The following is a 14,341-nucleotide window of genomic DNA, read 5'->3' on the forward strand; positions in this document are numbered from 1 at the left end:
AATTCATAATCATCAGTTGTAACTTGTCTTTTTTCAATTTTAATTTTATTGACTTGAGTCCTCTACTTTTCTTTCTTGATGAGTCTGGCTAAAGGTTTATCAATTTTGTTTAACTTCTCAAAGAACCAACTTTTAGTTTCATTGATCTTAGCTATTTTTTTCTTTGTCTCTATTTCATTTATTTCTGCTCTGATCTTTATGATTTCTTTCCTTCTACTAACTTTGGGTTTTGTTTGTTCTCCTTTCTCTAATTCCTTTAGGTGTAAGGTTAGATTTATTTGAGATTTTTCTTGTTTCTTGAGGTAGGTTTGTATTGCTATAAACTTCCCTCTTAGAACTGCTTTTGCTGCATCCCATAGGTTTTGGATCATCATGTTTTCATTGTAATTTGTCTCTAGGTATTTTTTGATTTCCTCTTTGATTTCTTCAGTGATCTCTTGGTTATTTAGTAGCATATTGTTTAGCTTCCACGTGTTTATATTTTTTACAGTTTTTTTCCCTGTAATTGATATCTTGTCTCATAGCATTGTGGTCAGAAAAGATGCCTGATATGATTTCGATTTTCTTAAATTTACTGAGGTTTACTTCATGACCCAAGGTATGGTCTATCCTGGAGAATGTTCCATGAGCACTTGAGAGGAAAGTTTATTCTGTTGCTTTCAAATGGAATGTTCTATAAATATCAATTAAGTCCCTTTGGTTTATGTGTCATTTAAGGTCTGTGTCTTTACTGGTTTTCTGTCTGGATGATCTGTCCATTGATGAAAGTGGGGTGTTACAATCCCCCACTATCATTGTATTATTGTCGACTTCTCCTTTTATGGCTGTTAGCATTTGCCTTATATTTTGAGGTGCTCCTATGTTGGGTGCATATATATTTACAATTGTTATATCTTCTTGGATTTATCCCTTGATCATTATGTACTGTCCCTGCTTTGTCTCTTGTAACGTTCTGTATTTTAAAATCTATTTTGTCTGGTATGAATAGTGCTACACCAGCTTTCTTTTGATTTCCATTTCCATGGATTATCTTTTTCCATCCCCTCACTTTCAGTCTGTATGTGTCCTTAGATCTGAACTGGGTCTCTTGTAGACAGCATATATATAGGTCTTGTTTTTATATCTATTCAGCCATTCTAGGTCTTTTGGTTGGAGTATTTAGTACATTTACATTTAAGGTAATTATTGATATGTATGTTTTATTGCCATTTATTAACTGTTTTGGATTTTTGGGGGGTCTTTTTTCTCCCTTTGTCTTTTGTTCTCGTGTTGTGATTTGATGTCTATCTTTAGGGATGTGCTTAGATTGCTTTTTCTTTTTTGTCTGTGTATCTATTGTAGATTTTTGTTGTGTGGTTCCCATGAGGTTTCGATATAGCAGTCTATATGTATACCAGACTGTTTAAAATTGCTGATCTCTTAGTTTCAAATGCATTTCCAATATACTGTATTTGTACTCTCCTCTTCTCATAATTGCTTGTTTTGATATCATATTTGTGTGTGGATGAATTCCTACCTTTACTTTATGTTTGCCTTTAATGGTGAGCTTCTCCATTCATAATTTTCTTTTTTCTTGTTGTGGCCTTTTCTTTTCTGCCTAGAGAATTTCCTTTAGGATTTTTTGTAATGCTGGTTTAGTGGTGCTGACTTCTCTTAGCTTTTGCTTGTCTGGAAAACTTTTGATTTTTCCATCAAATCTGAATGAGAGCCTTGTTGGGTAGCATATTCTTGGTTGTAGGTTTTCCCCTTTCATCATTTAAAATATGCAGAGTCATTCCCTTCTGGCCTGCAGAGTTTCTGCTGAAAAATCAGCTGATAGTCTTATCAGGGTTCCCTTGTGTGTTATTTGTTGATTTTCCCTTGTGGCTTTTAATTTTTTTTCTTGTCTTTTTTATTTGTTTCATTAATATGTGTCTCAGTGTGTTAATCCTTGGGTTTCTCTTGTATGGGATTCTCTGCATTTCCTGGACTTGAGTGACTGTTTCTTTGCTAAAGTTAGAGAATTTTTGGCTATAATCTCTTCAAAAATATTCTCAAGGCCTTTCTCTCTCTCTTCTCCTCCTAGGACCCCTTTAATGCAAATGTTGGTGCATTTAATGTTGCGCCAGAGGTCTCTTAGACTGCCCTCATTTCTTTTCATTCTTTTTTCTTTATTCTGTCTTGTGGCAGTGATTTCTACCATTCTGTCTTCCAGCTCACTTATTCGTTGTTCTGCCTCAGTTACTCTGCTACTGATTCCTTCTAGTGTATTTTTCATTTCACTTATTGTATTGTTCATCTCTATCTGTTCTTTAAATCTTCTAGCTCTTTGTTAAACATCTCTTGTAATTTCTTGGTCTGTCCCTCCATTCTTTTTCTGAGATCCTGGATGATCTTTACTATCATTACTCTGAATTCTTTTTCAGGTAGTTTGTCTATCTCCACTTCATTTAGTTGTTCTTGTGGGTTTTTATTTTGCTCCTTTGTCTGGAACATTTTCCTCTACTGTCTCCTTTAGTCTAGAAATACAACCACACACCTATGGTCAATCTATGACAAATGAGGCAAGAATATACAATGGAAAAAAGACAGTCTTTTCAGTAATGGTGTTGGTAAAACTGGACAGCTATATATAAAAGAATGAAATTAGAACATTCTTTAACATCATACACAAAAATAAACTCAAAATGGATTAAAGTCCTAAATATAAGACCAGATACTATAAAACTCTTAGAGGAAAACATAGGCAGAACACTCTCTGACATAAATCAGAGCAAAATATTTTTGAGCCCTCTTCTAGAGTAATGGAAATAAAAATAAACAAATGGGACCTAATTAAACTTAAATGCTTGTGCACTGCAAAGGAAACCATAAACAAAATGAAAAGACAACCCACAGAATGGGAGAAAATATTTACAAACAAAGCTACCAATGAGGGATTAATCTCCAAACTATACAAACAGCTCATGCAGCTCTATGTCAAAAAAGCAAACAACCCAATAAAAAATGGACAGAAGATGTAAATAGACATTTCTCCAAAGAAAACATACAGATGGCCAAAAAGCACATGAAAAGATGCTCAACATCACTAATTATCAGAGAAATGCAAATCAAAACTACAAAAGGTATCACCTCACACTGGTCAGAATGGCCATCAACAAAAAGTCTACAAACAATAAATTCTGGAGATGGTGTGGAGAAAAGGGAACCCTCCTACACTGTTGGTGGGAATGTTAATTGGTGCAACCACTGTGGAGAACAGTATGGAAGCTACTTAAAAAACGAAAAGTAGAACTACCATATGATCCAGCAATCCCATTCCTGGGCATATATCCAGAGAAAACCATAATCCAAAAGGATACATGTACCCCAGTGTTCATTGCAGCACTATTTACAATAGCCAAGATTTGGATGCAACCTAAATGTCCATCTAGAGAAAAATGGATAAAGAAGATGTAGTACATATATACAATGGACTATTACTCAGACATAAAAAGGAATGAAATAATGCCATCTGCAGCAACATGGATGGACCTAGAGAATTTTCATATTAAGTGAACTAAGTCAGACAGAGAAAGATAACTATCATATGATATCACTCATATGTCTAATCTAATTTTTAAAATGAAACAAATTCTTATTTAAAAAACAGAAACAGACTTACAGGTATCAAAACCAAACTTATGGTTACCAAAGGGGAAACATGGGGGGGAGTGATAAGTCAGGAGCTTGGGATGAATATACACACACTACTATATATAAGATAAAAAAACAGCAAGAATCTGCAGTGTAGCACAGGGAACTCTACTCAAGATTCTGGGAAAACCTATACAAGAAAAGAATCTAAGAAAAGAATGAGTATATGTACATGTATAACTGAATCAATTTGCTGTACACCTGAAATTAACACAACATTGTAAATCAACTATACTCCAATAAAATTAAAATAAAAAAATAAATGTAAAAAATTGTTAATGATCAGAGAAATGCAAATCAAAACCACATTGAGATTATCACCTCACACCTGTCAAATGTTTATCATCAAAAGTCTACAAATAATAAATGCTGGAGAGGGTGTGGAGAAAAGGAAACCATAGTGCACTGTTGGTGGGAATGTATTTTGCTATAGCCACTGTGGAAAACAGTATGGCGGTTCTTCAAAAAATAAAAATAGAATTACCATGTAATCCATCAATTCCATAGGTAAATATACATGCAAAGAAAATGAAAACACTAATTCAAAAAGATATATGCACTCCAATGTTCATAGCAGCATTATTTATAATAGCTAAGATACGGAAGCAACCTAAGTGTCCATCAACAGATGACTGGATAAAGAAGATGTACATATATACAATAGAGTATTACTCAGCCATAAATACAAATGAAGTTTTGCCTTTTGTGACAACATGGATGGACTTTGAGGGTATTACGCTTAATGAAATAAGTCAGAAAGAGAAAGACAATTACTATATATTATCACATATATAGAATCTAAAATATGAAATGAGTGAACACAACAAAACAGAAACAGGTATAGAAAACAAACTAGTGGTTACCAGTGGGGATAGGGAAGTGGGGAGGGGAAAGAGAGGCACAGGTGATAAAGAATATATATAAAATAAATAAACTACAAGTATATATTATACAGCAAAGGGACTATAACCAATATTTTATAATAACTTTAGAGTATAATCTATAAAAATGTTGAATCACTCTGCTGCATACCTGAAACTTTTATATCATAAATCAACTATACCTTAATAAAAAATGTATGCAGATCCCGAGCCCTCAATAAGACGGAACATAACTTCCTACTTTTTAAGTCTGGTATATACATAGTGACTTTTTTCAATAAAGTGCAATATGGAAAGAGGGGGAAAAGAGTAATTTTACAGTGAGAAATCTGGAAACATTACTTCAGTCAGGTAATCAAGGTTAACGTCAACATGCACATATACTTGATATGATGAAAGGGCACTTTACCTGTGCATTTTCCTTCCAAGAACACATAAACCCAATCTAATCACAAGAAAAACATTACACAAACCCAAATTGAGGAACATTCTCCAGAATATCAACCAGTTCTACTCCAAAATGTCAAGGCCATCAAAAACAAGGAAATTTTGAGAAATTGTCAAGAGGAGCTTAAGGACACACATTTAATAAATGTCCTGTGGTATTCTGAGTGGAATCCTGCAAAAGGACACTAGGTAAAAGCCAAGGAAATCTGAATGAAGCATGGAATTCAGTTAAAAATAATGTATCAACATTGCTTCATTGATTATAGCAAATGTACCATACTGTTGTTAGATGTTAATAATAGGGTTGTTGCTTAGGGGTGAGGTGTTCAATATGGGCAACAGGGAAATCTGGGGGGCGAATGCATGGTCTAAAACTGAATGTGGTGATGGTTGTGCAACTCTTATAAATTAATCAAAAGCAGGGGGCTTCCCTGGTGGCGCAGTGGTTGAGAATCTGCCTGCCAACGCAGGGGACACGGGTTCGAGCCCCGGTCTGGGAAGATCCTACATGCCGCGGAGCAACTGGGCCCGTGAGCCACAACTACTGAGCCTGCGCGTCTGGAGCTTGTGCTCCGCAACAAGAGAGGCCGCCATAGTGAGAGGCCCGCGCATCGCGATGAAGAGTGGCCCCCGCTCGCCGCAACTGGAGAAAGCCCTCGCACAGAAACGAAGACCCAACACAGCCAACAACAACAACAAAATTTAAAAAAAAAAAAAAAAAAATTAATCAAAAGCAATGAATTGTACACTTACCATGGGTGAATTTTATGGCAAATTATACCTCAATAAGGCTGTTTTAAAATGCATTGGTTGGTACATTGGCAAAATGAGTATAAGCATAAAAAATAATGTTTAAAACACTTAAAATATTTAGTTATAATTACCATTTCAGGACCACACACAGTGCCGTCTTCTACAAATGTTTGATCTCTGTCTTCAGGTTTTTCAACTGTGGTCAGTGTATCTCTAGGTGTCTTCTCTGTGTTTAGGAATGTTGATGTACACATGTCATCTCGTACATGTGTATAAATCACAGATAAATTTGTGCGTGTTACTAAAGCTTTGTGAGGCCAGGTACAAACTAATTTTCCACATAACATATTGCTAGAAGCATAATGAAGAAGAAAAGTTTCTTATTATTTGCAGAAATAATGTAGATTGCTGATATAGCTAAATTTTTTAAGTATTTTACTAACTTAAATCCACATTTCAAAAATTTTCTCTAAGTAAATTTTTTTGAGCACACTGACTCATGTATGATGTGGCTCTTTTTGTTTTGTGCAGAAATGTAGCAAGGGAAAAATTATTCATTTTTGCAATCTGACAGCCATGATCTGTTCTATATTAGCTTCTGAAATTTGAGCAAATGATCATTGGTCTTTGATTTTTTTCATTAGTACAATGGGATAAATAATTCTAACTACAAATATTTGATGTATATAAATATATATTTATAATATATAGCATAAATATATAATGAATATAAAGGACCTAACACAATGCCTACTTCAGCCCATCAATAAACACAGGTGATTTTTATGGTCATTATTCTAACATTATAGGTACTGAACACATGTTGTTTGTAGGAAATAGGTAATACTGTTCAGCTCAGATCATGAAACAAGAGAAAACTTGTTATAAAATGGCATCTTAGCTTGTACATAATATGTTCCAGAATCTTAGCAATATACAACCTACATTCCAAACAAAATTATAATTTTCTAAATACATACGGGTAGTTACAATACTTTGGGCCACAGTTTCCAAATTTATCTCCTCTTGAATTTATTTCATCAAAACAAGCAAATGGAGCACCTCTGGATGCTAAAAGAAAAAAAGAAACTTAAGTAAGTAAATTACAACACACAATTCCAATTATCATGATAGAAATAATAGACTCAGTCTGGAAATTATAATGTTATCCCTAGGAAGGTTTATAACTACCTCGCATTAAAAAGTTGCTGGGGATAGATCAAGATTAATTACACAAAGAGCAGCATTACTCAAATGGCTATATACTATTAGAAAAATAAGCAGTCATTGCCCCTCTATTCCTCTAAACTGTTTATGCTCTGCCTTAGTTATCTACCACATGTGAAAATAAAGTTTGCTCTTACTACAAAAAAAGAGGAAAGAGATGGGATTTATAATGAGATACTGATAAGAAGCCCAAAGAGCATTTGATTTAACTCTTCCTTTTCCACACTAGAGTCCTCAGCTGTGTTCCCTAGTATCCTAACAGTCACTAAACAAGAACTATTGAATTTTAAAATTAGGAAGGATGTGAATGTTCATCTACTTTGGTCATTTAAAATAGTTATATCTAATTTTAAGATCATGAAAAATTAGAAGATATTTAAAGCTGCCCCATCACTTTGACTTGATGGTTTAGAGGTGGGCAATGTTGCTCATTTTAATCACATGTAATAAGAACTGAGATCTTTTGTTGTCACTACTTTTAATTGACAAGGGAATTGTCCTTAGCAATTTCACAGATTTTTATAGTTGGAGAACATGATTTATAAACTTCACTCTCTCTCCTGAAATTTTGTCATTTGCAACAATATGGATGGACCTGGAGGGTTAAGCTTAGTGAAAGTCATATAGAGAAAGAAAAATACTGTATGTTTTCACTTACATGTGAAATCAAAAAAATAAATAAAACAAGCAAATGACTGTAATAAAAAAGAAGCAGAATCACAAACTAGTTACCAGTTGAGAGAGGCTTTTAGGAGTGGCAAATTATAGGAAGGGGATTAACAGTTACAAACTACAAGGTATAAAAATAAATAAAATATATGAATATAACATACACCACAGGAAATGTAGCCTATATTTTATAATAACTTTATATGGAGTATAATTTATAAAAATATAAAATCAGGAATTTCCTGACAGTCCAGTGGACTTTCACTGCAGGGGGCATGGGTTTGATCACTGCTCGGGAACTAAAATAACACGTGCCACATGGCGCAGCCAAAAATAAATGAATGAGTGAATAAATAAATAAATAAAATCACTATATTGTATACCTGAAACTAACATAATATTGGAAATAAACTATACTTCCATAAAATAAAATAAATTACTGAATTGAGGAGACAAAAAACAGAATGAAAAGGAATGAAGAACACCTACCTGACCTATGGGGTACCATCAAAGAAATGACAAACACATCATTGCAGTCCTAGAAGGAGAAGAGAGTGAGGAAGGGATAGAATGCTTCTTTAAAGAAATAATGGATGATAATGTCCCATGCCTGGGAGGGATTTGGATATCCAAGTTTTTAAAGCTAATAGATCACCTCAAAATTCAACTTAAAGTAATCTTTTGCAATGCACAGAATCATATGACTGTCTAAACCAAAGACAATGAGATAACTATAAAAGCAGCAACAGAAAAAAATTTTCTCATACAAGGAAACTCCCATAAGGATATCTAAATTTCTCAGTAGAGACTTGGTAGGCCAGGAGAGAATGGGATGATCTACGAAAACTGCTAAGAGAAAGAAACTGTCAAACAAGAATGTTTTAACCAGAAAAGTTGTTAATCAGAATTGAAGGGGAAATAAAGACTTTCCCTAAGAAACAAAAACGGAGGGAATTCACCACCACTAAACCTGTCTTACAGGAAATGTTGAAAAGAGTTCTGCAAGCTGAAGTAAAGGGATGCTAATTAGTAACATTAGCCTGCCGATGCAGGGGACACGGGTTTGTGCCCCGGTCCGGGAGGATCCCACATGCCGCAAAGCGGCTGGGCCCATGAGCCATGGCCGGTGCGCCTGTGCGTCTGGAGCCTGTGCTCCACAACGGGAGAGGCCACAGCAGTGAGAGGCCCGCGTATGGCAAATTAAAAAAAAAAAAAAAGAAAATGTGAAACATACTGGTAAAAACAAGCATATAGTCAGATTCAGTATGCTCTAAGACTGTAATATGGTGATGTGTCAACTCCTTGATTCTAATATAAAAGTTGGAGGAAGAAAGTATTAAAAATAGTTATAGCGTCAACAACTTTTAGTGGGTACACAATATGAAAAGATGTAGTTCTCAGTACAAGAAAAATTGTTTGTAACTATACATGGTGACAGATGTTAACAACACTTATTATGATCATTTTGCAATATTTAAAAGTATTGAATCACTATGTTGCACAACTGATATTAATATATCATATTTCAATTATACCTCAATTAAAAAAAAGTAAATGGTAACATCGAAAATATGAAAGGGGATAAAAAGATAGAGTTTTTAATGTCATCAAAGATAAATTATCAGCGCTCTCTCTCTCTCTCTCTATATATATATATATACACATACACATATATCTATATGTATGTAAACATGATATACATATGTTTTATGTGAGCCTCATGGTAACCACAAAGCAAACACTTAAAGTAGATACAGAAAAGATAAACAGAAGGGAATCAAAGTATACCACTATAGAAAACCATTAATTTACAAAAGAAGGTAAAAAGAAAAGAATAAAAGAAAAATAGAGTTACAAAACAGAAAGCACCCAGAAAACAACAAATAAGATGGCATTATTTGACTGTTAAGTATCGGTAATTCTTTAAACATTAATGAACTGAATTCTCCAGTCAAAAGACATATGGTGGCTGGATAGAAAAAAAAAAAGACCCTATTATGCGGCCTACAAGAAACTCAGTAGAGTTTTAAGGACACACAGAATGTCAAAAGTAAGACATGGCAAAATATATTCCATGCAAGTGGAAGCCAAAAGAGAGCAAAGGTAGCTATATTTACATCAGACAAAATAGACTTCAGGCAAAACCAGAAACAAGAGACCAAGATGGTCATTATGTAATGATAAAGAGGTCAATTCATCAAGAAGATATAACAATCATAAATATATATGCACTCAACAATGGAGCACCTAACTATATTAAGCAAATACTAACAGATATGAAGGGAGAAATAGACAAAAATACAATAATAGTAGGGGAACTCAACACACCACTTTCAACAATGGATAGTTCATTCAGACAGAAAATCAACAAATGAACATTGGACATGAACCATACATTAAACCAAAGGGATCTGACAAATATATTCAGAATATTCCATCCAACAGCAGGAGAATTCACATTCTTCTCAAGCACACATGGTACATTCTCCAGTATAGAGCAGTGTTAGGTCACAAAACAAGGCTTAGCAAATTTAAGAAGACTGATACCATAGTAATTATATTTTCTGACCACAAAGGTATAAAACTAGAAATCAATAACAGAAGTAAAGCTGGAAAATTAACAAATATGTGGATATTAAACAATATGCTCCTGCACAACCAGTGGGTCAAAGAAGAAATCAAACAAGAAATCAAGAAATATCTTAAAACAAACAAAAATATAACATATGAAAATCTCTGGGATGCTACAAAAGCAGTTCTAAGAAGAAAGCTTACAACAACAAATGGCACATTAAGGAAAAATAAAGATCTCAAATAAAGAACCTCACTTTACTTAACAAGGAAGTAGAAAAATAACAAACTAAGGCAAATGTTAGCAGAAGGAAGGAAATAACAAACATCAGAGCAGAAATAAATGAAAGAGACCAGAAAATAATAGAAAAAAATGAAGAGCTAGTTTTTTGAAAAGAAAGATTTGACAAAACTTTAGCTAGACTAAATCAGAGAAAGGAAAGGGCTCAAATAAATAAGAGAATCTAAAGAGAAAATATTACAACTGGTACCACAGAGTACAAAGGATCTTGCGAGACTATTATCAACAATTATAAACCAACAAACTGGACAATCTAGAAAAAATGGATAAAATCTTCAAATACATACAAACTACCAAGACTGAAACGTGAAGAAATAGAAAATCTGAACAGACTAATTACAAATAAGGAGGTTCAAAAAACTTCCAACACAGAAAAGCCCAGGACCAGGTGGTTTCACAGGTGAATATCAAACATTTAAAGAAGAATGAATGTCCATCCTTCTCAAACTCTTCCAAAAGATTGAAGAGAAGGAAACACCTGCAAACTCAATTTATGGGGCCAGCATTACCCTGCTACCAAAACCAAAGTGTAAGGATACTACAGACCAATAACTCAATAACCCCAATAAATACAGATCTAAATTCCTCAGAAATATTAGCAAACCAAATTCAACATCACATTAAAATAATAATTCACCATGATCAAGTGGGATTTATCTCTGGGATGCAAGGTTGGTTCAACGAATGGAAATCAATAAATGTGATATGTCACATTAATAGAACGAAAGATAAAATTATATGATCATCTCAATAAATGCATAAAAGGCATTTGACATAATACAACAACCTCTCATGGTAAAAACTCTCAACAAATTGGGACTGGAAGGAACATACTGCAACACAACAAAGGCCATATATGACAAACTCACAGCCAATGTCATATACAGTGGTGAAAGGTTGAAAACTTCTTCCATGATCAGGAAAAAGACAACAGGGCCCATTCTCACCAGTCCTACTCAACATAGCACTGGAAGTCATAGCTAGAGCAATTCGGAAAGACAAAAAATGAAAAGCATCCAAATCAGAAAGGAAGAAATAAAATTGCCCTTGTTTGCAGATGATATGATCTTATGTACAGAAAATCCTAAGACTCTACAAAAAAATTCTTAGAATAAACAAATTTGTTTAAGTTATAGGATACAAAACATATAAGAGACAGTTGCATTTCTGCCCACTAATAACTAAACATTTGAAAAAGAAAAAGAAACAAAGAAACCAATCCAATTTACAAAAGGATTTGAAAGAATAAAATACTTAGGAATAAATTTAACCAAGGAGGTGAAATATCTGTCCACTGAAAACAAGGCTTTGATGAAAGAAATTGATGAAGACACAAACAAATGGGAATATATCCCATTATCATGTATTGGAAGAATTAATATTATTTAAATGTCTGTATTATGCAAAGCTGTCTATAGATTCAATGCAATCCCTATCAAAATTCCAATGGCATTTTTCAACAGAAATAGAAAAAACAATCCTATCATTTTTGTGGAGCCATAAAAGACCCCATAGAGCCAAAGCAATCCTGAGAAAGAAAAATAAGAATACAGGGGCTTCACACTTCTTGATTTCAAATTACACTAAAAGTTTTAGTAATCAAAACAATATGGTATTGCCACAAAAATAGACACATAGAACAATGGAACATAGTTGAGAGCCCATAAATAATCCCCTACACACAGTCCACTAATATTTGACAAGGGAGCCAAGAAACTCAATAGGGAAAGGAGAGTCTACTCAATAAATGCTGTTGGGAAAACTGCATAACCACATGCAGAAGAATGCAATTGGACCTCTATCTTACACTGCTCAGAACAATGAACTTGAAATGGACTAAAGACTCAAACATAAGACATGAAACAGTAAAACTTCTAGAAGGAAACATAGGGAAAGCCAAAATTCAAGCAACAAAAGCAAAAATAAGTGAGACTACATCTAACTAAAAAGCTACTGCATAGCAAAAGAAACAAGTAATAAAATAAAAAGAAACCTACAAAAGGGGAGAATATTTGAAAATCATATATGTGATAAGGCATTCATATCCAAAGCACATAGAGAACTCTTACAACTCCATAACAACAACAAAGATTCGAAAATGCACAAAGGATCTGAATAGACATTTTCCATAGAAGACATGCAAGTGACCAATAAGTACATGAAAAGGTGCTCAACATTATGAATTACCAGGAAAATCAAAATCAAAATCACAGTGAGACATCACATCACACCTTTTACTTTTGCTATTATCAAAAAGATAACAAGTGTTGACAAGGATGTTGAGAAAAGGGAAAACTTGTATACTGTTAGGGGGAATGTGAATTGGTGAAGCCACTATGAGATTCCTCAAAATCTTAAAAATAGAACTACCACATGATGCAGCAAACCCACTTCTGGGTACACATCAAAAGAAATTGAAATAAGGATCTCAAAGAGATATCTGCACTTCCATGTTCATTGCAGCTTTATTCACAATATCCAAAATATATAAACAATTTAAGTCTTCAGCAATGGATGACTGTAAATAAAATATATATGTATAACGGATACCAAAAAACTAGAGGAAAACAGGGGGAGAACACTATTTGATATAAATCGCAGGAATATTTTTTTTTTTTTGCTTCATCTCCTAAAACAAAGGAGATAAAAGCAAACATAAACAAATGGGACCTAATTAAACTTAAAAGATTTTGCACAGCAAAGGAAACCATAAACAGAATGAAAACACAACCTACAGACTGGGAGAAAACATTTTCAAATGATATGACAGATAAGGGGTTAATATCCTACATATATAAAAAGCTCAGACAACTCAATATTAAAACAAACAAACAAACAAACAACCCAATTAAAAAATGGGCAGAAGAACTGAATAGAAATTTTCCCCAAAAAGAAATGCAGATGGCCATCAAGTGCATGAAAAGATGGTCAACATCACTAATCATGAGGGAAATGCAAATCAAAACCACAGTATCACCTCACGCTGGTCAGAATGGCTATCATCAAAAAGAAAATGAATAACAACTGTTGGGGAGGATGTGAAGAAAAGGGAACCATCATACACTATTGGTGGGAAAGTACACTGGGGTAGCCACTGCGGGAAACAGTATGGAAGTCCTAAAAAACTAAAAGTAGAGCTACCATATGACCCAGCATTTCCACTCCTGGATATATATCCAAAAAAAACCCCGCAAAAACATTAATTCAAAAAGACACATGCCTCCCAATGTTCACAGAAGCACTATTTACAATTGTCGAAGCAACCAAAGTGTCCATCAACAGATGAATGGATAAAGAAGACGTGGTGTACGAGTACACACACACACACACACACACACACACACACACACACACAATGGAATACTACTCAAACATAAAAATGAAGTTTTGTCATTTGCAACAACTTGGATGCACTTGGAGGTCACTGTTAACTGAAATAAGTCAGAGAAAGACAAATACTGTATGATATCACTTATATGTGGATCTAAAAAATATATCAAAGTAGTGAATATAACAGAAAAGAAGCAGACTCATAGATACAGAAAACTAGTGGTTACCAGGGGAACAGGCAAGGGGAGAGGGTCAATATAGGGGTAGGAAGTTAAGAGGTATAAATTAGGTATAAAATAAGCTACAAGGATATATTGTATAAGGTGGGGAATATAGCCAATATTTTATGGTAACTATAAAAGTAGTATAAACTTAAAAAGTGTGAATTGCTATATTGTACACCTGTAACATCTATTATTACTGTATATCAACTATACTTCAATTAAAAAATTAAGGAGAGGGGCTTCCCTGGTGGCACAGTGGTTGA

General features: G+C 34.0%; 1 protein-coding gene across 1 annotated transcript in view; it reads right to left on the reverse strand.

The window, feature by feature from the left end:
* LOC103074289 (putative disintegrin and metalloproteinase domain-containing protein 5) overlaps positions 1 to 6,827 on the reverse strand; it is a gene marked incomplete at its 5' end in the record, with an annotated part of 45,683 nt that extends 38,856 nt beyond the window's left edge. Inside the window, 2 exon segments of the mRNA XM_082930873.1 lie at positions 5,888 to 6,107; positions 6,737 to 6,827. Of these exon segments, the coding sequence (XP_082786999.1) occupies positions 5,888 to 6,107; positions 6,737 to 6,827 (311 nt within the window).
* Between the last annotated feature and the right edge of the window lie 7,514 nt (positions 6,828 to 14,341).

This window comes from Lipotes vexillifer, unplaced genomic scaffold (assembly GCF_000442215.2).
Source record: "Lipotes vexillifer unplaced genomic scaffold, Lipotes_vexillifer_v1.1 scaffold2519, whole genome shotgun sequence".
Taxonomy (NCBI): domain Eukaryota; kingdom Metazoa; phylum Chordata; class Mammalia; order Artiodactyla; family Lipotidae; genus Lipotes; species Lipotes vexillifer.